The sequence below is a fragment of the Lissotriton vulgaris genome, chromosome 3_1 (assembly GCF_964263255.1).
Source record: "Lissotriton vulgaris chromosome 3_1, aLisVul1.2, whole genome shotgun sequence".
NCBI classification, from domain to species: Eukaryota; Metazoa; Chordata; class Amphibia; order Caudata; family Salamandridae; genus Lissotriton; species Lissotriton vulgaris.
The window spans coordinates 418,093,465-418,116,433 of NC_141689.1; the positions used below are offsets into that span (position 1 = coordinate 418,093,465).

The 22,969-nt window shown below is 49.1% G+C and overlaps 1 protein-coding gene across 1 annotated transcript in view; it reads left to right on the forward strand.

The window, feature by feature from the left end:
* The first annotated feature begins 474 nt into the window (after nucleotides 1-474).
* The window catches only part of LOC147726527 (granzyme A-like), a 110,137-nt gene continuing 87,642 nt past the window's right edge, over nucleotides 475-22,969 (forward strand). Inside the window, exons 1-2 of the mRNA XM_086962945.1 lie at nucleotides 475-617; nucleotides 3,023-3,167. Coding sequence (XP_086819071.1) covers nucleotides 551-617; nucleotides 3,023-3,167 — 212 coding nt within the window. The 5' untranslated portion in view covers nucleotides 475-550. The remainder of the gene's footprint in view (nucleotides 618-3,022; nucleotides 3,168-22,969) is intronic.

The window sequence follows — 22,969 nt, forward strand, 5'->3', positions numbered from 1 at the left end:
CACCCTTGAAGCATCCAATTTAAGTGTATTCTGCCTCTCATACATGAATTTTGACTGAATAAAAAGAAGTCTTACACGCATCTTTGAAAATCGTTTTGAACTGTTTAGTGACTTTGATATGAAAAATACAATTATCGAATGGTGCACCTTTTTCTTTATTTGACATCCACGACTATCAAGCCAAAGAGGAGAGATAAACAAGTGCAAAGATCAAGTTTAACGTATTCATCCGGAGGTCTCATCACGTCTTCCCGGGCTTCTAACTGACACTTAGATCCTTCATTGCCAGGAATCTGCATCCACGCTACCTCCAGCTCGCGTGACGGTGCAATATTTCCGTGGTACCTTCTATGATTCACATCCTTCAGGCCCACATCAGAGCGAGCAAAAGCCACAGGGCGCGAGGCTAAGAACGAAACTGAGCCCTGAACAGTTCTTGATGCTTTAGCCACCAACGCGAGTTGACCAGAACCCGCAGCACATCCTCCCCTCAGCAATATATGTGAGGGCACCTGCCGCCCGAGGCAGGGAAGACGAGAGGTCCGGAAGGATGCGTCTTTCAGTCAGCCTCGCTGCTGCGTCTGCAGCCCTTGTTGTATTTCTGCTCATTCCTGGAGGTGAGTATTTCTCGAAAACACACAAGCACGCACAAACGCAGTCTGTCACACACGCGTGCATACTACCCATTCACAATGGACACATACACATGCGTACTCATGCACACTCTCTAACAGACAACCCTGCTCAGCACACCCACGCTCACTCACACGTCTGCACATATACGTACTATTGGAACTACACAAACGCAGGCTCGCACACCTACTCACACACACTCTCTACACTGCTAGTATATAAATTGGCCCACTATAACGTTTTCATTTAAGTCGCGAAGAGTTTATGTTTTCACGTGTGACACGCTGATGCACACAGTACTATCTCTCTGCACGCTGTAAACCTTAAGGTGTTTACTCTGTGTACAGGAGAAGACGTGCTGGTTTCTATAGGTGGTGTGCCTTTAACTCTAATTGTTTCCCTCAAAAAAGCAGAAGAATAATTTCTCAGAACTATATAAATACCTTAAAATCATGTTTCGCTGTGTACTGATGAACATTCTGAATTTGTTACAATTATACATAAGAATCTGGTATGTATTTTCCTCAAAAAACACCTTAACTTCTATTTTATTACTTAGTGCTATATTTTTAAGTTTTGCAATTTGCAACCATTTTATCCTCAACACCAGCTGCAAACTTGGTATCACATAATTGACAGTGAGTTATGTTTTGCGCAGTGAACAGTCGAGTGAGTTACAGTCTGAATATGAATCTTTACACATTACCTTTAGAAGAGGCAGTGTTCCATCACTATTGTATTTTCTTGGACTCATTTCTTTAATGGTCTGTTTAATGTTTACATGATCAGTTAACGCCTGTAAATGTAATCGAATCCTCTTAAATGCTACAAATGTGCATTTAGTTCTGTCGATGTACATTCATTGAAATACACTAATTTCTTCGCTGCAATTGTCATGTGCGGGTAATACTGTACTTTGTTAGTTAAAGTAGTTAGACAACATCTACAATTGTTTGTGCGTTAATCTTAAAAGCAAGTTCAATGTATTCCCGAGAGTTAATTAAGTGGGCTTTGTACCAACTTCTTTAAGTAACGCCAAACCAAACCTACAAAACATGAGCAGGCGAATATTATGAAATTTGATGTGAACAACTTTTAGAAAATTGTGCCTCTGAAATATTTGAGCAATGTGCAGCAAACTGCACGTGTAAGGAAATGAAGATTGTATGAGGTTATTCAAAATTCCGAATGTTAGAACCACAATGGATTTTGAAAACCTTATGGAAAGTGTAACTTAACCTAGACTACTGCACTGTAATAATAAGTATCTGTAAGGGACGTGTGTTACAGGGAGCTGTATATTTCAGTCCTAAAATACCATTGAGGGGTGAGGATGTTCTGGTGCAAGATGATCAACCATGAGCCTGAGTGGTTTGTAAATGTAACCAGCACCTCATAGCCTGTTACCTGTTATTAGATCTCTGTTATTACTGGGTTTTTTTAAATAGGGAAATTGGATTTGAAAGTAGTACTGCATAACACTGTAGATGTTGTAGAGTAGCTCTACTTTCTAGGATTATTGATCGTTTGCATCCATTATTACCAGGAATAATTATAAGTTCTGAAAGTTATGTGGAATCAATTATTCATGAGTGTTACATCATTCTTATGAAGTTTAGTTTTGAAACCACTGCTGACAGAATATTTCAGGTTATAATCCAAACCTGACTTTGATGTCAGGCAGCCATGGTTGTGTATTATACCAGTGCTGTTACTGTGTAAAAATGTTTAGCAACATAAACCTGACCACACAAAAATATATATTCATCAGAACTAACTCTACTAAAGGTACATAATGTTAATTTTTAGACATACCAAAGTTGGACCAAATTTCTTGATTTCTTAAACGGTTGATCCCCCAAAGCATTTACTCTCCCCCCGCCTCCTCATGGCTCACCCAGGCTTCTTCGTGGTCCCTCAGATACAGAATCTCAGAGTCAAACCTGCAAAATATAGAGAATGACCTGTTTATTGGCTGCATACAATAGTATATACGAATCAAGTGATCTCATTGCACATTGGTTTTCATGTTATGCTGGTTGTTGGCAACAGCATGGAAACACATGGGGTTAAGACTATCGGGGAGTCTCCTTACATATGTGCTCAAGTGAGCACTATGAACAATATCTAGATGGAGCGAACAGAGAGGAAGTACAAATATCAGAAAGTCTCCAAACTGAACTGAGGGCTGCATTTGGGAAGCCCTTGATGACCCTAGTCAAGGCCTTGTTCCCACAGTCCACCCACCACCCACACTCTGTATATATGCCCTTTTCCACGAGTTTACAACTTCATTGCAGCAGCTTGTAAAATACTGGCCTTGGTAGAGCATGTTTGTGAAGATTGCTGCTGATGTTTAACCATGTGTTACTGGGTTGTGTTTTCGCAGATCAATGCATGGAAATCATTGGGGGAAAAGAAGTGGTTCCACATTCCAGACCCTACATGGCTCTGATAAAGGTCAACAATTTCCCTATTTGTGGAGGAACTTTGATCAAAGATGAATGGGTCTTAACAGCTGCGCACTGCAATATGTAAGTAATTTAATAAAAAAATGACTGTGTTACTGCACAGTTGATAGACATGAAAGCAATAATTGTACTTTGAAGTTTGTCTTCAAAGGTGGAAGTGGGGGATAAATGGGCTTCTGCCCTGGCTTATAGTACTTTTACATGGTACAGCTTATGCCTAGCACCCCAGTTGAACCAGCACATTCAGATGCAAGGGTCTTACACATACAAGCAGCAAGTATAGAGATGGGTGATACATTTTGCTCCGCCAGCGGAATGGGTGGAATTTTCGCCACTCTGCATTACACATGTAACACAGAGTTCCATCCAAATTCGGCCAACTACCACATGGTATCGTTTTTTTTCACAAGCAACTCAAAAACATTAGGTTGGCGAGCGAGATTTGGCATCCCCTAGCATGATTTTCAGTCGCTAGGAGGGCACCCGGCGAGATTTCTCCAATGTGGGCAATCACGGGCAGTTGCGACCATTCATAGTCTGAAAGCTACAGCTTGAGTGGAAAATCTACTTGAGCAGCAGCAAAATCAACGTGAGACACTGTGCGCCATGGCCCGCCACATGGTGCAGCTCGCAAAAATTCGTCAGCACGGAACAATCACCCGGCGCTAAATAACAGCATGGCAGTACGATATGTCTATTTATGGCCATTTGTGGAATTCCGCGAAATCTTGCAGAGCTTTTCTGTAACTCTGTGGAATTCCATAGAGTAAAACTCTGCAAGTTCTGCCCAGACCTAATTCTAACATAAAACGGTGATCTCCTTATTCTGCTCAGGTGCACTGGGGGTAAAACTTAGTATTAGATCAGTCCCCAGGATCTGAACTGTTCTGATAGTTCTGTCAGGTGGGGGTCAGTGAAGCCTTAAACGTGCTCTAATCCCAGTGAGGCCACCCAAGGACAGGCACACAGAATCTGGGCCTGGCTTATAAAAGCAAGTCCTAAGGCTCACATTAATAACCCATTTACTTAAATCACAGGATCTGTATTTAAAGGGCTAATACTTATAAACATCAGAGCTACTCAGAAGGTCGTTAAGGGTTGGGGTGGGAGAGAGTGAGTTTGGGATTAGTAGAACAGGTAAAACCGTGGGTATTGACAAACATGTTGCAGGCTTTTCCCACTGTGGAACATACTTAGGGTTACTCCAATACCAGGCATTACCACATGCATGTCCAGTATGGAAAAGGGAAGAGATCACCTCCGAATTTCATGGGGGTGAATTTATCCACAGGGAAGAATATTTCCATCGTGGAAAAAAGGGTTTTGAAGATACACAAATCCTCTTCACTTACACATGCGGATTATCCTGAGGAGCATGGGTGGTGGAGGAGCACAAAAGGAAATCTACAATGTGCATAGATTTCTAAGCATACCAATGATTCTGTAAATATCCATACCGGCAGAATTGCCTGCTAAAGCACAGGCACACATATTTCTAACTTTTTCAGAATTGGTCACTTTTGAGAGCAACAGGACACATACTTACTTACATTACACCATTTAAAGGATGAATATTTTGCTGTTAATGTGTCAAAGGAAAAAATATTTTCCAAATGTTCTTTCCCCCTCTTTGATTAAGTGGAAACATTATTAGTGACAACGAATCCAAAAGAATAACTCAGAAATGACATGAACACAAATTAACACGTCAAAACCACAAACTTAGCAAATAACTTCTAGACTCCAAGGGCAAACTAAGAAGGACACAGTCAGCTATGACATTTTGCTTTGTCGCGAGGCCAGGGACTGAGAAATGTCCTTAGCCCTCAGCTCCGAAATGTCTTCATTTTAAGGACACGGCAGGTTGCCAGAAAGAGATTTATTAAGTTTCCATATAAAAATTGATCTCATTCATGGTATGGAGCATGAACAAAGACAAGAAAAAAAAGAAGAAATGTTATCTTTGCATCTCACTTTATCTCAAAATCTGTAAATATGGCTCCTGAAGAGTGCTAGACATAAAAGGGTGACATTACTTTCTGGAAAATTGTGCTCTCCACTGGCATGCTCAACTCTGTAGGAGATGGGAGTCAAACTCTTGACTAGTGGTTGGAGGAAATGATTTTAGCTATAGTTGTCAGATTGCTACCTTTAACCCTAGTGTGGAGAATGCCTACCAGCCCTACGTGGTAAAATTCACAACCAACTCTGTCATTATTGGGATCAGTCATCCTGCCGCCTCTATGGGTGAGATTTCTGTGGTCAGATAGCTATACTCACCACAGTCAAGAGACTAGCTGTAATTAGATCTGAGGATGGGCACTGGGAATGTCATTTTTGAGTATCGCATAACAATAATTTAATATTTACCTATAAACATTTAAAAAATAATTTCCACATACATAACACCGGACCGCTGCCTTTTCAATATCTTTTAATGTTTTTGCAATTTTTCATTTGCATCAACAAAATTCCTTTTTAGAAAGCCCTTTTAGGTTTTGCAATTAGTGAAGTCGAAATACCTTTTATGCCTGCCCTCTGTCTACTTCAATAATGCCACCTTAAAGAAATTGGGTTACTAGTTGAGGGGGTGAAACACTACTTAAGCAGGAACCACATTCCTTGTCAGGGGTAAGTCCCAAAGAAACCCTAAATTAAAATGTGATCAACCCTCGGGTAGCTTGGTATAGAGCAGTCAGGCAATGTGAAAGTATTTGTACAACACTTCAAATATTCACATAGTCAAAAAAATACATGTTCTAACGCAGGCAAGAGGGCAGCAGGTCTGCACAGAAGGGCAGCAGTACTTTAGAGCAGCAGCAGTAGAGTGGCAGTCATTTCAGCAGTACATCAGTCCTTTTTCCTGGCAGAGTACTCACAGATCCAGAAGTGTACTGAAGAGTTGGTGACTGAGGTCCAATATTTATACCCAATTCTGCCTTTTATGTGGGAGAAGCTTCTATAGGTTTCCCTTTGAAGTACCCAGGCATCCTGCCTTCTCTGCCGTAGCTCCAGACTGCCTACAGGGGGTATGCAGCTCTTTGTGTGGAGGCAGGACACAGCTTACTTAAGTTTAGGTAGGGCTGTGCCCAGCTCTGCCCTCCCATCCTGCCAGTGATGGTCCATCCAGGCATACAAAAGCTCTCTACTGTGTGTGGTTTTTTAGGAGGAATACACAAAGCCCATCTGTCAGCTACAGAGTCATGTGATCCATGAAGTTCAAGTTCAGAGATTTGTGTAGCGCTCTACTCACCCAGAGGGTCTCAAGGCGCTTGGGGGAGGGGGGGTGGGGTATTTTACTTATCGAATATCCAAGTTTTAAGTTGCTTTCTGAGGGAGAGGTGGTTCTGTACAAGGCAGAGGTGGGTGGGGAGAGAATTCCAGGTTTTGGCCGCTAAGTAGGAGAAGGTTCTTCCTCCCATGGTGGATCTATGGATGCGGGGAATTGCGGCGAGGGCTTGGTTGGATGATCGAAGTTGTCGGGTGGGGGTGTAGAAGGACAGTCGCGTGTTGAGGCATTCGGGTCCTAAGTCGTAGAGGGCTTTGTGTGCGTGGGTGAGGAGACGGAACGTTATTCTCTTGTTGACGGGGAGCCAGTGGAGGTCTTTCAGGTGACCGGAAATGTGAGCTTGACGGGGGATGTCCAGTATGAGTCTAGCTGAGGCGTTTTTGGATGCGTTGGAGTTTTTTCTGTAGTTTGGCTGTGGTTCCGGCGTAAAGGGTGTTTCCGTAATCCAGACGGCTTGTGACCAGTGCGTGGGTGACCGTCTTTCTTGTTTCGGTGGGGATCCATCAGAAGATTTTTTTGAGCATGCGTAGGATGTTGAAGCATGAGGATGAGACAGCGTTGACTTGTCTGGTCATCGAGAGGGAGGAGTCCAGGATGAAGCCCAGGTTACGTGCGTGATCCGTAGGTATAGGTGCGGTTCCCAGGGCCGGTGGCCACCATGAGTTGTCCCAGGCGGATGGGGATGACCCTAAGATGAGGACTTCCGTTTTGTCCGAGTTCAGTTTTAGCCGGCTGTTCTTCATCCACTCGGCGACTTCTTTCATTCCTTCGTGTAAGTTGGTTTTGGCGGTTGTGAGAAGTTGGCCCGATATGCAACGTTCGCTATTCTAGCGACCGCTATGTATCGTTCCAACGACCCTTATGGTGTTTGGTTGTAAGTCAACCTATAGACCAGCTATCCTAGTAGCGTGGATACGAGCAGTCTAAGGCTAAAGACTCGAGAGGGCGTGTTAAGCCAGCTGTTTACCACACATGTACCCCTTGAACACCCAGTGAAAGGACACCACACAAGTGTTATGAAAATAAACAGTATATTTATTAAGAATCACAACAGCCCTGTACTCTTTATGAGGACAGGGTACTAAGCACAAACCAAATCTCTTTAGCAAATACTTCAAGTGCACAATTTAGAAACAAGTGTCCGAGGACACAGAAAGATTAAGGTCTCGGGCGGACCCGATAAGGCAAGTCGGAAGCGAGGGACTCGGGACCCTAGAGTAAGGAGGCTATGCAGGCACCGAAATGCCGAGTTACCTAGCCACGAGGGCTGCGGCTGCACAAGTCTTACAGGCGTTGGGGTCTCCGCTGACGAGCCAGGAGCCGGAAGAAAAAGGAGTTGCTGGCCGGCGACCAGTGCTGAATAGTTCGTAGAGATCCAAGCCTGGATCGGAGATTGAAGAAACCTGAAAGCAGAGGGGACCAAGTTCGTACTACTAGCCAGTAGTCAGAGGGTACCAGGAAGGCACCGGTTGGCCGTCACCTCGACCAGGTGAGTGGGCGACGCTAGGCTCTGCAGTCTCACGGACCAGGAGGCGTTATCGGCGACCACGGCGGAGGTGCGAGCTGTCCCACGAAGGATGATGCTGTCGGCGTCGCTGGGCCCAGGATGGGGCAACAAGCCTTGGCAGATCTCAGGGCCACGTGGTGGGCCTAAGATGGCGTCTTGAGTGGACCAGGAGGGTCCGGGGTGCTTCTCGCAAAGATGGAAGCAAGGGCCAGTCTGGAGCAACCAGACCAGCAGTGATGATTCTCGGATGTCGTCACAGAAGGGCACAAGCCAGCGGCTAGTGACCAGACAACGTGCTGAGCAGCAAGCAGAAGGGCCCCACGCAGATCGTGGAGATGCTGGGAGACTGCACTTCGGTGCTGGAGCGGCTCAGGGTCGGGGCTTCTCGGACCCCAGAGCACTCACCAGAGAGTTACCTCGATGGTCGTGCTGGTTTTTAAGAGCGTGCAGGTTCTGATGATGGCCGGTCCCTCGAGGTCTCGTCGCACCCACGGATCACAGCTGAGCTGATGTTGTGGGTAGAGGTCAGAGGTGCCAGGGAAGCCGGTTCTCGTCGAGCTGGGCCGTCGGATTCCTTGAGGAAGGACTTACAGCAAACCGCAGAGTTCTTAGTTGGTGCCCGCTGATGCAGGGTGACTACTCCTTAGTCACAAGGGAGAAATCTTGAGAAGAGTCTTGAATGTCCTTTCGTAGAAAGTAGTTCTTGAATCAAAGATGATCTAATTTGGAAGGGTCCCCGCTCCGGTCTTTATTCTAAAGAAAGGGGTGGGTACATGACTAGGTCCTGCCCTAAGGGTGGGACCAGGAAGGGGGCAGTTACACCCCTCTCCCCTGCCGGACTTTCCCCAGGCCAGGGCTGTCGCCCCTGGAACTGGTTCTAACCGGCAGATGCGTAGTGAGCACCGGGGTGCCACTCCGTAGTCACCTTCACGCAAAAGCCCTACCTACCCAGAATACACAAACCCTGTCTGGGACGGTGCGAACACCGCCCTCGACAGGAAACCCTTTGTCCAAGTGCTCCTCGCTGGAAGGACTCCCAGCAGCAGGAGGTCAGACTCGTGTCTGTGGTGGCAGCATCCATTTTGTGGAGCTGAGGCTTCAGTTAACTTTAACCGGGGTTCACAGTTACGTACATGTCGTGTCCCTCTAGAAGGGCGGAATGCTAACCTCGTCGCCAGGGTTGGTGAGAGGGCAGCATCCCGATTCGTATGACACCTTACTCGACATGTCTTGATAACGCGACACCGAAGTTACCGATGTGGTACGCGTTATCATGGAACAGCCATTGGGTCTTTTATCCGCAAGCTGCAACCGGGCTCGGCTCGGGCCAGAGCACAGTTCACACGAGCCCACGCACTCTGCCTTCAGGATTGTTAAGGCCTGCCATAGGAGTGACTGATAAGAACTCGGGTGTCCATTGTATGGTTAGATATAGAGCTACTATATCTAAAGCAAAGGGTGATTACACGACTTCGCCCTAGCTGTCATGCAGCCAGTTGTGTCAAATTTAGGAGGCCAGCCAGGGGTGGCATAATACATGCTGCAGCCCCTGGCGGCCCTGGGTACACCTATGCCCTGAGTTACAGGGTCTGATAAGGTGGCCCAGTACCAATTGGAAATGTACCTAGGGTACATGGAATCCATTTTAAAGAGAGAGCAGTAGGTCTGGGGTCCTGATTGGCAGGGTCCCAGGTCGACTATGTCCAAAACCAGCTAAAACACAGGGCAAAAAGTTGGGGGCAACCATAGTCAGGATGTACCTTCCTACACAACCCCCCCCCAAACGAAAGGAGATAAGGCTATCCTTGTCCAGGTACGCCTCTATTACCTAAGTGGCCATATAAGGAAGGACCAGCTCTGGCTTGGTTTCCCCCTGTGTCATGGTCCACTAGGCAACCCCTCACCCTAAGGGTATCTGAGGGTCTCCACCATAGGGAATCTCTGTCTCTGGTGTGTCTTGGGAAAGAGGAAGGCTGATGCTGGGATGGAGTACTGAAGTGAGGCTCCTCTACCTTTGGGCTCAACTTCCTCCAATCACCATTCATCATGTGTGCCTTTCTTTCTTTAGCTGAGATGCACTGCGCTCTCAGGGTCAGCCTCTGGCTACCTAAAGCTGGAGGCTGAGTCCCTCTGTTTGGCTTACTGAAGGGACAGGTCAGGTCTGGGGTTTTTAGGCCCCATTTTTGGCTGTGCCCAACAGTGTCCAGCTGTGGGAGTTCCCTAACTACTTTTAAGGGGGATCCCTCAGGAGTCTGTTCTATTTTCACTTGGCTAGGGTTACCAGCTTCAGTGATCCTAATCTGCTGATTAAGGGGTTCTTTTGGACAGGGGGCCCTTTGGGGTCCACCACTGGCCTCCCTGATCTCTTCAGCCCTGGGCTGACTGAGGCAGGGTAGAGAGGTGCAGGTTACCTGCTCCAGACTGGGTCCCACCTGGGAAGGGTCCACTGCCATCAGGGGCTCTGCCAGGCTAGGCCTGACTACCTCTGGGGCAGTTCCTTCAACAGGGGTAGAGTCAGTTCCCTGAGGAGGCTGGCTCTCACCTAGCGTCTGGGAGGGGGAAGACTCTTCTTCCTCCTCAATGCTCTCTGTTTGAGTGGAGTGATCCATTGTTTCAGGCTTCACAACCTCACTATCTGTCTGAGTAGAGGCTGAGACCATTTCAACCTTGCCAACCTTTTCAGGAGGGCACTCAGTCTGTGTTTGGGCTGTGACTGTCACAGCCCTCCTATCCTGTTCTGAAAAGTCTGTCTGAGCCTGGGCAGTGGCTACCACTGCCCTTCCAACCTTTTCAGGGAGGAATGGTGCTTGGACTGGGGCTGCAGCTATTACTGCCCCACTAACCTGTCTGGATAGGCCTATCATTCTGGAATGAGTTTCTTGTTCCACCTCAGCCCCTCAGCCCAGGCTGAGAGTTCCAGGTCATTCCCCAGTAAGCAATCTACAGGTAGGTTATCTGTCACTGCCACTCTCATGGGCCCTGTGACATTACCCCAGCTGAGCTTGACTACTGCCATGGGATGCCTTCTCTTCATTCCATGAATGTCTGTCACCTGATAAGTAAAACCAGGGGTCAGTTGAGCAGAGGGGACCAGATGGTCACTCACCATGGTGAGGCTGGCCCCTGTGTCTCTGAATGCCTCAACTTTCTGACCATTCAATAAAACTTCTTGTCTATACTTTCCCAAAATGTGGGGTCCAGTAGTGAAGTTGGCAAACCCCATGCCAGTCTCACAGACAAGAGTGTGGTCAGGGAACCTGGCTAGGCCACAGTCCTCCTGATTTCCCAAAGTAATGCCCACCACATTCTTGGGGGCACTCCCACCACCTGGGGGATTACCACTAGTGGTAACAGGAGGTCTAGGAGTATTACCTGGTGGTATGTTTTCCTTATTGCTATTTTTAGGGCACTTGGCATCACTTTTGTAATGGCCCACCTGTTTACAGGTATGGCAATAAGGTTTCTTCTGTTCTGAAGGAGTGTTCTGGGACCCACCACCCTTGTTGGAGTTTTGGGGCCCTTGGGAAGTCTTCTCTATGGATTTATCCCCACCCTTCTCTTGAGGCTTGGTTGATTCCTTTTTCTGGTCACCACCCTGGTTTTTAGGCCTAACCCTGGTTCTGACCCATTTGTCTGCCCTCTTACCCAATTCCTGTGGAGAGGTCAGATCAGAGTCTACCAGGTGCTGGTGTAATAACTGGTTCCGACAATTATTTAAGATTTGCTCCCCTATAATTAGATTATACAATCCTTTAAAATCAGTAACCTTACTACCCAGTAGCCAGCCTTCAAAAGCCTTAGTGGCACAATCAACGAAATCAGACCAATCTTGAGACTGCGTTTTCTGGGTATCCCTGAACAGCACCCTGTACTGCTCAGTGGTTAGGCCGAACCCTTCAACGAGTGTATTTTTCAAGATTTGGTAATTGTTAGCATCCTCCACCCTTGTGGTGAGGAGCTTGTCTCTTCCTTTTCCCTCAAAGGAGAGCCACAAGATAGCTGCCCACTGACTCTGGGGAACACCCTGCACAGTGCAGGCCCTCTCCAACGCAGTAATCCATTTGTGGATGTCGTCCCCTTGTTTAAAGGGGGGCACTATCTTACCAAGGTGTTTCGTATCGAAACTCTTTTCCCTATTACTAGGTACATTGCTGCCACCAGTGGGGACTGCCCCACTTAACTGTTGCTCTCTAGCAAAGGCAAGCCTTTCTTTGGCCAGGGCAAGTTCTTCCCTTTCGATCCTCAGATTAGCTGCCCTTTCCTTAGCTTCGTACACTCTCCTCTGAGGGGACGTCATCCCTCTCTGAGAAGAGTTGTGAGAGCCATTGGTTCGAAGGGATCCGCCAGAGTCTCTTGACAGAGATCGGGCTCGTCCATTCCCAATGTTAAGCTGACCTGATAGTGGCCCCAGGGGTCCCCCAGTACCGCTATCATGTTTGCTTAAGTTGGACCTGCTTAGTCTGACGACTTCTACCTGTCCCTTATCTGCCTCATCCCCAGAGAGATCCTCATCCTCATCCTCCTCCACATCCTCGTTCTCAGTTGCGAGGTGAATGAGGTCAGGATCGTCTCGGGTTCCCTCGAGGGGAGGCATGTCTCCTTCTGGATTAGAAGAGCTACGAAGTTTCTCAGCTCTCCTGGCATCGTAAGTCTCCAAGAGACCAATCAGAAAGGACGTTGTGGGGTTAGACCCCTGCTGAATCTTTCTGGAGTGACACAGCCGTCTTAACTCCTTGAAGCTCAGCACAGTATATCCTGAAGGGATGACCTGTGGAGGGTCAACTGACACAAGGGGAGACCCAGAGTTTCCTCCTTTGTCCGACATACTGGTTCTAGTGTGGTGTAAGTGATGCACCTACCTACACTACGTGTTTACCTACTGTACCCTCGCTAAGAGTTGTAGCCAAGGTGTGCTAAGCCTTGAGGAGCTACAACAGCTGGTTCAGTAGAACTCAGAGTATTCTAAGCTTTTAGTTATATGTACTAACAGTACTTTGTGCGATCTTTCAACAAGATATTCTTAGGATACGTGTGGTAAAACAACAGCAAGCTCAAATCCCAACCGCTGCTCACCAATGTGAGAAGTTGGCCCGATATGCAACGTTCGCTATTCTAGCGACCCCTATGTATCGTTCCAACGACCCTTATGGTGTTTGGTTGTAAGTCAACCTATAGACCAGCTATCCTAGTAGCGTGGATACGAGCAGTCTAAGGCTAAAGACTCGAGAGGGCGTGTTAAGCCAGCTGTTTACCACACATGTACCCCTTGAACACCCAGTGAAAGGACACCACACAAGTGTTATGAAAATAAACAGTATATTTATTACGAATCACAACAGCCCTGTACTCTTTATGAGGACAGGGTACTAAGCACAAACCAAATCTCTTTAGCAAATACTTCAAGTGCACAATTTAGAAACAAGTGTCCGAGGACACGGAAAGATTAAGGTCTCGGGCGGACCCGATAAGGCAAGTCGGAAGCGAGGGACTCGGGACCCTAGAGTAAGGAGGCTATGCAGGCACCGAAATGCCGAGTTACCTAGCCACGAGGGCTGCGGCTGCACAAGTCTTACAGGCGTCGGGGTCTCCGCTGACGAGCCAGGAGCCGGAAGAAAAAGGAGTTGCTGGCCGGCGACCAGTGCTGAATAGTTCGTAGAGATCCAAGCCTGGATCGGAGATTGAAGAAACCTGAAAGCAGAGGGGACCAAGTTCGTACTACTAGCCAGTAGTCAGAGGGTACCAGGAAGGCACCGGTTGGCCGTCACCTCGACCAGGTGAGTGGGCGACGCTAGGCTCTGCAGTCTCACGGACCAGGAGGCGTTATCGGCGACCACGGCGGAGGTGCGAGCTGTCCCACGAAGGATGATGCTGTCGGCGTCGCTGGGCCCAGGATGGGGCAACAAGCCTTGGCAGATCTCAGGGCCACGTGGTGGGCCTAAGATGGCGTCTTGAGTGGACCAGGAGGGTCCGGGGTGCTTCTCGCAAAGATGGAAGCAAGGGCCAGTCTGGAGCAACCAGACCAGCAGTGATGATTCTCGGATGTCGTCACAGAAGGGCACAAGCCAGCGGCTAGTGACCAGACAACGTGCTGAGCAGCGAGCAGAAGGGCCCCACGCAGATCGTGGAGATGCTGGGAGACTGCACTTCGGTGCTGGAGCGGCTCAGGGTCGGGGCTTCTCGGACCCCAGAGCACTCACCAGAGAGTTACCTCGATGGTCGTGCTGGTTTTTAAGAGCGTGCAGGTTCTGATGATGGCCGGTCCCTCGAGGTCTCGTCGCACCCACGGATCACAGCTGAGCTGATGTTGTGGGTAGAGGTCAGAGGTGCCAGGGAAGCCGGTTCTCGTCGAGCTGGGCCGTCGGATTCCTTGAGGAAGGACTTACAGCAAACCGCAGAGTTCTTAGTTGGTGCCCGCTGATGCAGGGTGACTACTCCTTAGTCACAAGGGAGAAATCTTGAGAAGAGTCTTGAATGTCCTTTCGTAGAAAGTAGTTCTTGAATCAAAGATGATCTAATTTGGAAGGGTCCCCGCTCCGGTCTTTATTCTAAAGAAAGGGGTGGGTACATGACTAGGTCCTGCCCTAAGGGTGGGACCAGGAAGGGGGCAGTTACACCCCTCTCCCCTGCCGGACTTTCCCCAGGCCAGGGCTGTCGCCCCTGGAACTGGTTCTAACCGGCAGATGCGTAGTGAGCACCGGGGTGCCACTCCGTAGTCACCTTCACGCAAAAGCCCTACCTACCCAGAATACACAAACCCTGTCTGGGACGGTGCGAACACCGCCCTCGACAGGAAACCCTTTGTCCAAGTGCTCCTCGCTGGAAGGACTCCCAGCAGCAGGAGGTCAGACTCGTGTCTGTGGTGGCAGCATCCATTTTGTGGAGCTGAGGCTTCAGTTAACTTTAACCGGGGTTCACAGTTACGTACATGTCGTGTCCCTCTAGAAGGGCGGAATGCTAACCTCGTCGCCAGGGTTGGTGAGAGGGCAGCATCCCGATTCGTATGACACCTTACTCGACATGTCTTGATAACGCGACACCGAAGTTACCGATGTGGTACGCGTTATCATGGAACAGCCATTGGGTCTTTTATCCGCAAGCTGCAACCGGGCTCGGCTCGGGCCAGAGCACAGTTCACACGAGCCCACGCACTCTGCCTTCAGGATTGTTAAGGCCTGCCATAGGAGTGACTGATAAGAACTCGGGTGTCCATTGTATGGTTAGATATAGAGCTACTATATCTAAAGCAAAGGGTGATTACACGACTTCACCCCAGCTGTCATGCAGCCAGTTGTGTCAAATTTAGGAGGCCAGCCAGGGGTGGCATAATACATGCTGCAGCCCCTGGCGGCCCTGGGTACACCTATGCCCTGAGTTACAGGGTCTGATAAGGTGGTCCAGTACCAATTGGAAATGTACCTAGGGTACATGGAATCCATTTTAAAGAGAGAGCAGTAGGTCTGGGGTCCTGATTGGCAGGGTCCCAGGTCGACTATGTCCAAAACCAGCTAAAACACAGGGCAAAAAGTTGGGGGCAACCATAGTCAGGATGTACCTTCCTACAGCGGTGTTTGGGTCTTTGGTGAGGGAGAGGATCAGCTGGGTGTCGTCTGCCTAGGAGATGATGTTGAGGTTGTGTTGGCGTGCGATGGATGCAAGGGGACTCATGTATACGTTGAAGAGGGTGGGACTGAGTGATGATCCTTGTGGAATGCCGCAGATGACTTCGGTGGCCTCTGATCTAAAAGGGGGGAGGTGGACTCTTTGGGTTCTTCCGGTGAGGAACGAGATGATCCAGTCCAATGCTTTTCCTTGTATTCCGACGTTGCTGAGGCGTTGTATGAGGGTGCTATGACAGATTGTGTCGAAGGCTGCGGAGAGGTCAAGTAGGATGAGGGCAGCTGTTTCTTTGTTGTCCAGTAGAGTTCGAATGTCGTCTGTTGCTGCGATGAGGGTGGTTTCGGTGCTGTGTTTGGCTCGGAAGCCGGACTGTGAGGGGTCGAGGGATTTGTTGGCTTCGAGGAAGGCGGCGAGCTGACTGTTGACAGCTTTCTCTATAACTTTGGCAGGGAATGGGAGGAGCGATATGGGGCAGTAGTTCTTAAGTTCAGTGGGGTCTGCTGTGGGTTTCTTGAGAAGGGCGCTGAGTTCGGCATGTTTCCAGCTTTCCAGGAAGGTAGCGGAGTTGAGGGAGCAGTTGATGACGTCTCGGAGATGGGGTGCGATGATGGAGTCTGCTTTGTTGAAAATGTGGTGGGGACATGGGTCGGTTGGCGATCCTGGATGGATGGAGTTCATCAGACGGATGGTGTCTTCAGTGGTGATTGGGTTCCAGGCGCAGAGGTTGTTAGAGGGGGGTATTGGTTCGGGGGTGGGTGCAGTGGACTGGTCTCCGGACTGGTTTTCAAAGCTGTTATGTATGTCGGCGATTTTGTTGTAGAAGAAAGAGGCTAGGGAATCGCAGATGTCTTGGGAGGGAGTGATGTCGTTGGTGCCGGCGGTGGGGTTGGTAAAATCTTTGACGATGTTGAATAGTTCCTTGCTGTTGTGGGCGTTGTTGTCAAGTCGATCCTTGAATGCTGATTTCTTGGTGGATCGGATCAGTTGGTGGGGTTTGTGGGTAGCGTTTTTGAAGGTGGTCAGGTTGTCAGTGGTAGGGTTTTTTCTCCAGGCTTTCTCGAGGGTGCGACATAACTTCTTGGATTTCTTAAGGTCATCGTTGAGCCAGGGGGCTTTTTTGTTACCTTGCTTAATTTGATGGTTCTTCAAGGGTGCTAGTTCGTCTGCGCTGTGGGTGATCCATTGTGTGAGGTTGGTGGCTGCTTGGTTTGGGTCCGATGATTTGGCAGGAGGGTTTTGGTGTAGTGATGTGAAGAGCTGGTCGGTGGTAATTTTGTTCCAGTTTCTTCGGGGAATAGGTTGTGGGGGGTTATGGGTCGTGGTCTTTTTGAAGTTGACGTGAACGCAGCTGTGGTCCGTCCAGTGGAGAGCTGTGGTGTGATTGAAGGAGATGTGCTTGCTGGAGGTGAAGATTGGGTCGAGTGTGTGTCCGGTATAGTGGGTGGGGGTATTGACAAGTTGTTCGAGTCCGAGGTTGGCCAGGTTGGCCAGAAGGGTGGTGGTGTTGGAGTAGTTTTTCTTTTCAAGGTGGTAGTTGAGGTCTCCCAGTAGAATGTAGTCCTCGGAGGGGAGGGCGTGTGGGCTGATGAAGTCAGTGATGTCATCGCTGAATTGTGTGCGGGGTCCTGGTGGTCTGTAGATGAGGGTGCCTCTGAGTGTGGTCTTAGGGTCGGTGTGGATCTGGAAGTGAAGGTGTTCGGCGTTTGTGAGGTAGTTGTCGGAACTGGTCGTGATGCGGATGGTGTTCTTGTGGACGATGGCAATGCCTCCTCCGGTTTGGTTGGTGCGGTCCTTTCGGATGATCTTGTAGCCGTCCGGGATGGCTGTGGCGATGTCGGGAGCTGATGAGGCGTTCATCCAGGTTTCTGTAAGGAAGGCGACATCCGGTGATGTAGTGTCGAGTAGGTTCCAGAGTTCAATGGTGTGTCTGTGGACCGAGCGGGTGTTGAGCAGGATGCACTTTAGTTGGTTAGTGTCGGAGCTCTGTTTGGAGTTTGTGGATTTGGTGTGGGTCCTGATGCAGTCGAGCTTGCAGGAATGGCAGGTGAAGGGTCCATGGGTGTGTCCTGGGGCGGCTTGGTAGCAGTTAGGAGGGCGGCCGGGGTTAAGGGCTGAGAGGGTTGCGGCGTCGTATGTTATGCGGGCGGAGTGGATTTTGCGGGGGCCAGGGGGTATGGCGCTGGGCGCGGTCCAGGCGCGGACGGGCATAGACGGGCTTACCTTTGGCGCACCTTCGGCGCGCATGGGGCGCTTCCGCTGCGCGCAAAAGCATCTGTCATAAATGGATCGTGGAGGGGGGAGGGGCGAGGGAGGAGCAGCTGGGAGGCGGGAGCGGGGTGGAGAGCCGGGCAGGGAGGCACAACAACAAACACCAAAATGGCTGCAAGCCAAAAGCGAAACTGGATTGGGGCACAACCTAATAAGCGCTATGTAGTGGGCAGTGGCACCGGCACAATCAGGCACAAAATAATAATATAGGCAAAGGCAGCAAAGTACAAATGAATGCTAGTGAATGCGCGCTTTCGCAAAATAGCGCTACGATACGACAATTAGCAGCAAGCAGGCACTAATGAATGCAGGAGCAAAGCGAATTATAAGAGAGATCAATCTGAGCAATGCGAGGCAGTGAAGCACTACGATACCACAGGGAGCAGCGTGAGGAGCGACCGCTTCTGAAGGCTTCAGGACGGTCACAGCGCTACTCATGGAGGGTCGAGCTTACAGTATCAGTGGGAGGGAGGAGCAGCTGGGAGGCAGGAGCGGGGTGGAGAGCCGGGCAGGGAGGCACAACAACAAACACCAAAATGGCTGCAAGCCAAAAGCGAAACTGGATTGGGGCACAACCTAATAAGCGCTATGTAGTGGGCAGTGGCACCGGCACAATCAGGCAAAAAATAATAATACAGGCAAAGGCAGCAAAGTACAAATGAATGCTAGTGAATGCGCGCTTTCGCAAAATAGCGCTACGATACGACAATTAGCAGCAAGCAGGCACTAATGAATGCAGGAGCAAAGCGAATTATAAGAGAGATCAATCTGAGCAATGCGAGGCAGTGAAGCGCCACGATACCACAGGGAGCAGCGTGAGGAGCGACCGCTTCTGAAGGCTTCAGGACGGTCAGGAAGAGGACACAGGCACAAAATGGCTGAGCAGGAAATGCCAACTTTCTACAAGTAAGTGAGGTCAGCCCGGAAGCATGTCCAGGAACTCAAGGTGCACTACTGAGGTATCACTTTATCCAAAGTGTACTTTTAAGGAATCGGAATGCTTTTAGTAATTTATAACATTTTTTAACCAAGTAATCAAAGAATCAGTTCCCTCAACAAATGTACTCAGTACATCTCTGAAACATTACAGCCGAAAGAAGTGATCAATAGCTGCTTTTATTCAATCCGTAGCAGAGTTTCTTCAAAAAGGAAGTGATGATGCTTTTCTCAGCATAGTAAATCAGATAACAGTAGTATTTTCATTTCCCAATGCATTTCGGGTGAAAATCTGCCCTTCATCAGGGAAATCTACAACATCAATAGTTATAATGAATATCAAAGCATAAACTATAATCAACCTGCTTGCATATTATATCACAGAGTAATACTAGAACCTGTTAAAGACCAGAAAAAAGTGTGACCGGAAAAAAGTGTAACGGAGTGTGAAGAAATAGTGCAAACACAAAACGCTAAAGTCTGCTTCCCACATGAGGTACTTGATTCAGGAAAGGAATATGATAATAGTGTGCAGAGTGTATAACGTGACTCTAAACATGAGTATTTATAGACATATAGAATGAGTGGTATGATGAAAGAATGTATGTCATAGCCCATAGAAATCAAATCATACAGAGAAAAGTACCTTAACTATTTGCTGAGAATTCAACAAGCTGAGAATTCACAACCAAGACCGATGTCAACTTTTGAAATAATGATAATGAAGTGAAATGCAGTGAAATACCGAGATAGATAGACCGAGTCTCCAGGATTTAGTGTACAGTGATTACCTTTAGGTTGATGACGGAATGCCGAAAAACAATGTTAAATGGCTGTGAGGGAAAGGAAAACTGGGGTGAGTATGTTTAATACAGCTTGATTGACACAGTGGTTTACCTCATGCACTGTTTTGCAGCCTTTAGCTAAAGAAAGTACACTGAATAATTAAATACACTGCATTCCTGCCCTTTCCCTATCATGCAGCAAAGCAAGGTAACTTGCTGAACAGCATGACTTCGCCTTTAATACGGTGCACAGTTCAAGAAAAATGGAGCAAGTTTTATTCTGCTTACAGCTATTGTTTTGGAGTGGGATCGATTCAGCGGCGGCTGGCTCCGGTAAGAGCAGTGTGGTGGTAGGGCGGTGGAACGGGCCAGGGCGTGGCAGGGGGGAAGCCAATGGATGTCAGAATAGGTCATATTTATTTATTTAACCGCATCGCTGCTGCGGTTATTTTTGCGCTGTGCGGCTGTTTTCGATTAACCGCGTTCGTTACATGACGAGCTCAGCTCGTCATCCGCACACGTCACCCGTGGCTGATGACGAGCTGAGCTCGTCATCAGCATCGAAGGGGTTAATTATACCTATTCCATCGTCTGTCGGCACCCCCATGCGCGCCCTGCCCTGCCCCACCGCGCTTAACTGAGCCGGTAGCCTATGGATCGATCGGATAACAGCAAAAATTGCTTTATTACCTGACATATATTTAAGCCCCATACAAAAATATCATATATTGAATCACTGTTAGAAATGGGATTTTGGGTTGGCTGGGGAAAGCGCCTAAGCCAGGCAGAAACCACCACTATAGTCAGGGCAAGGTAGTTACACACTGAAGATAACCCCTGCTCACCCCCTTGGTACCTTGGCAGAGCAGTCAGGCTTATCCCAGAGGCAAAGTGTAAAGTGTTTGCGCAACACATTCATACAGCAGCGACACACTAGGCATACCACAAAGGAATCTCCACACAAGGTTATATAAAAAATGGCCTTGGTACTATGTATAAAAACACATTATAACATAACTTGTCCGGGAGCAATCAGGCTTCAGGGCCCACGCCCGCCCCGGCCCCCACCCGCCCCGACATTGTCCGTGGGTCCACCGGAGTAGCAGCCCGTCCCGACCTTGGCTTCAGGGCCCCCGCCCGCCTGACATTTTCCGTGGGTCCCCCGGAGCCTTACCTCATCCGCCGCACCTCCTCGCGCTCTTGAGTTCACCGGTCCGCCGCTCCTCGCCGCTCCTCGCTGCTCCTCGCTGCTCCTCCCCGCCTGTCCGCCGCTCCTCCCAGCCTGTCCGCCGCTCCTCCCCGCCTGTCCGCCGCTCCTCCCCGTGCTCATGTCCGCCGCTCCTCCTTGCGCTCCTGGACGCCGCTCCTCACCACGCTCCTGATGTCAGCACGCACGTCGCGGCCGGCTCTACTTCCATGGGACTACTTTTTTTTTCTCGTAATTTTTTTAAATAACTTATATTTTTTTAATTTATATAGCCTATGTCCATCTGCACACCCTGACAATTTCAACGATGTATCGGGTGTGTGGATTGGCGCTGTGGTTCCCGAGTTTACCCGCCTCAAAGGTTCAAAGTTCTTCCTTTATAATAGTAGTATAGATCACATATATACACCGTTCCATCAGGCACTTATTATGACTTTTCAGATTACACAAATCATTAGGCCAATCAGCCACTGTCATAATCAGCACAACTCACAGTTAGTGAGAACAAAAAGTAACTACTGGTGAGGGTGAACTAAGCACACCACCTCTAGGCATAACATATCTTCAGCAGTGCACCATAGGAACCACTCGCAGCTGTGCACATATCCTGAATACTATAAGTACTTCAGGCCCCTCTTAGGCGTAAACTACACAATAGGTTATGCATACACAACATCATCAGCAGTACACCATACTACAACCCTTAGAAGGTGCACACATTACAACACCATCAGGCATTATGCATTGTGTCATAGTTGCACATATCATAAAAGCCTTGGTGAGAGCATTATGCAGAACAACAATACAGTGCATATGGGCCATCCAGGGGTACACCATTAAATCTGGGCATCCAATGTAGCAGTTTGGTCAGGGAGGTAAAACACCTTCCTCCCACCATTGGCAGGGAGATTTCCCTCAGTCCCCTCCGCCTGGGCAATGGCCAAAATACCAAGAGAATTCCCCCAGGAACAGCCTCTGTGCTCCTAATGCCCACAACACAGGGATTAATGTACTAGGGAGGGGCCAGATGCCTCAGAGCCCCTATCATGGCTCAACGGTGGTGCTCCTTTAAGTTGGCCAGTAAAATCGGGATGGCCGCACTGGGTCCCCAGCGCAAGGAGCAAATGCAGTGCAGCTAGGAGCCTCGTGAAGGGAAGTCTGGGAGCAACCAACAACATCCCTGCTCTCTCCACCCCCTCCTCCACGCATGGAAAACAGAGTGGGGGCAGACACCGGGGAAGGCCTCTCAGGGCCTTCCCCTCCTGTTGAGGCTCTGGTGTAACGGGGCCTCGCCAGCCCCGGTCTTGCCTGGCTACCAAGTGCTTCACCTCCTGACGGGAGAAGCACATGCACCACCTCGGCATTTGGGGCACTAATTGGACCATCTCCTTGCAGACGTGGGCCCCGCCCACAAGCAGGTGTAGACACAGCCTGACTTCCAGCCGTTTCTTGCGGACCTCGTAGCTCCCAGCTGTGTCCGACTGGGAGACGCTGCTTCCTACTGTTGGACGCTCGTCGGCTTCCTCCTTCCTGGAGTGAGCTACGCCCACAAACAGGCTCCTTCCTCAAGGGAGCTCTGCCTACCATCAGGATTTCCCTGCCTGACTTCTGGTTCTTGGGCTGCTCTCGCCACGTACAGAAGACAAGCCCACTTCTCGAGCTTAGGGGACGACTTGCAAAGCACCCACCACGCGCTTCTAGTGGGCAGGATCCCAAACCTTCAGGGATACAAGAATGCAGAGTTCCCCACTCTTTCTCCCTAGTGGCAGGAGAAAGGTGCTGCACTCCACTGGCTACTCTCTCCAGAAAGCGCTCCTGAGGTGGAGAACACAGCACTCACTATGCGCTTAGCTGAGGGTCACCCCCATACAGGGGGGAGAAAAGAAAGCACAGCGCTCTCCAATTTCCTCTAAGGCCAGCCACACAGCCCTGGTAAATCCCCGAAGACTGGGCTAAGGCAGGCCAGCACTCTGGGTCCTTTCCACAGAGCAGAAGTCCCTTCAGATGCCAAGCGGGGCAGTAGGTCAGTCCAAAGTAGCAGTTCCTTCTGGCACACTACAGTCCATGCAGTGTGCTCTCCCAAGTTCCAGAAGTTCTGTGAGTCCAACAGATATGGCGTCACAGCCCCAATATGTATACTACTTAGTACCTTTGTTCTTCCCCCTGGCACAGGGCTCAGCCTAGTTCAAACCAGTTCTGGGGGCACTTACACACCTCTTTTCAAGTGCACACCCACTTCTATTGTTAGTGTAGACC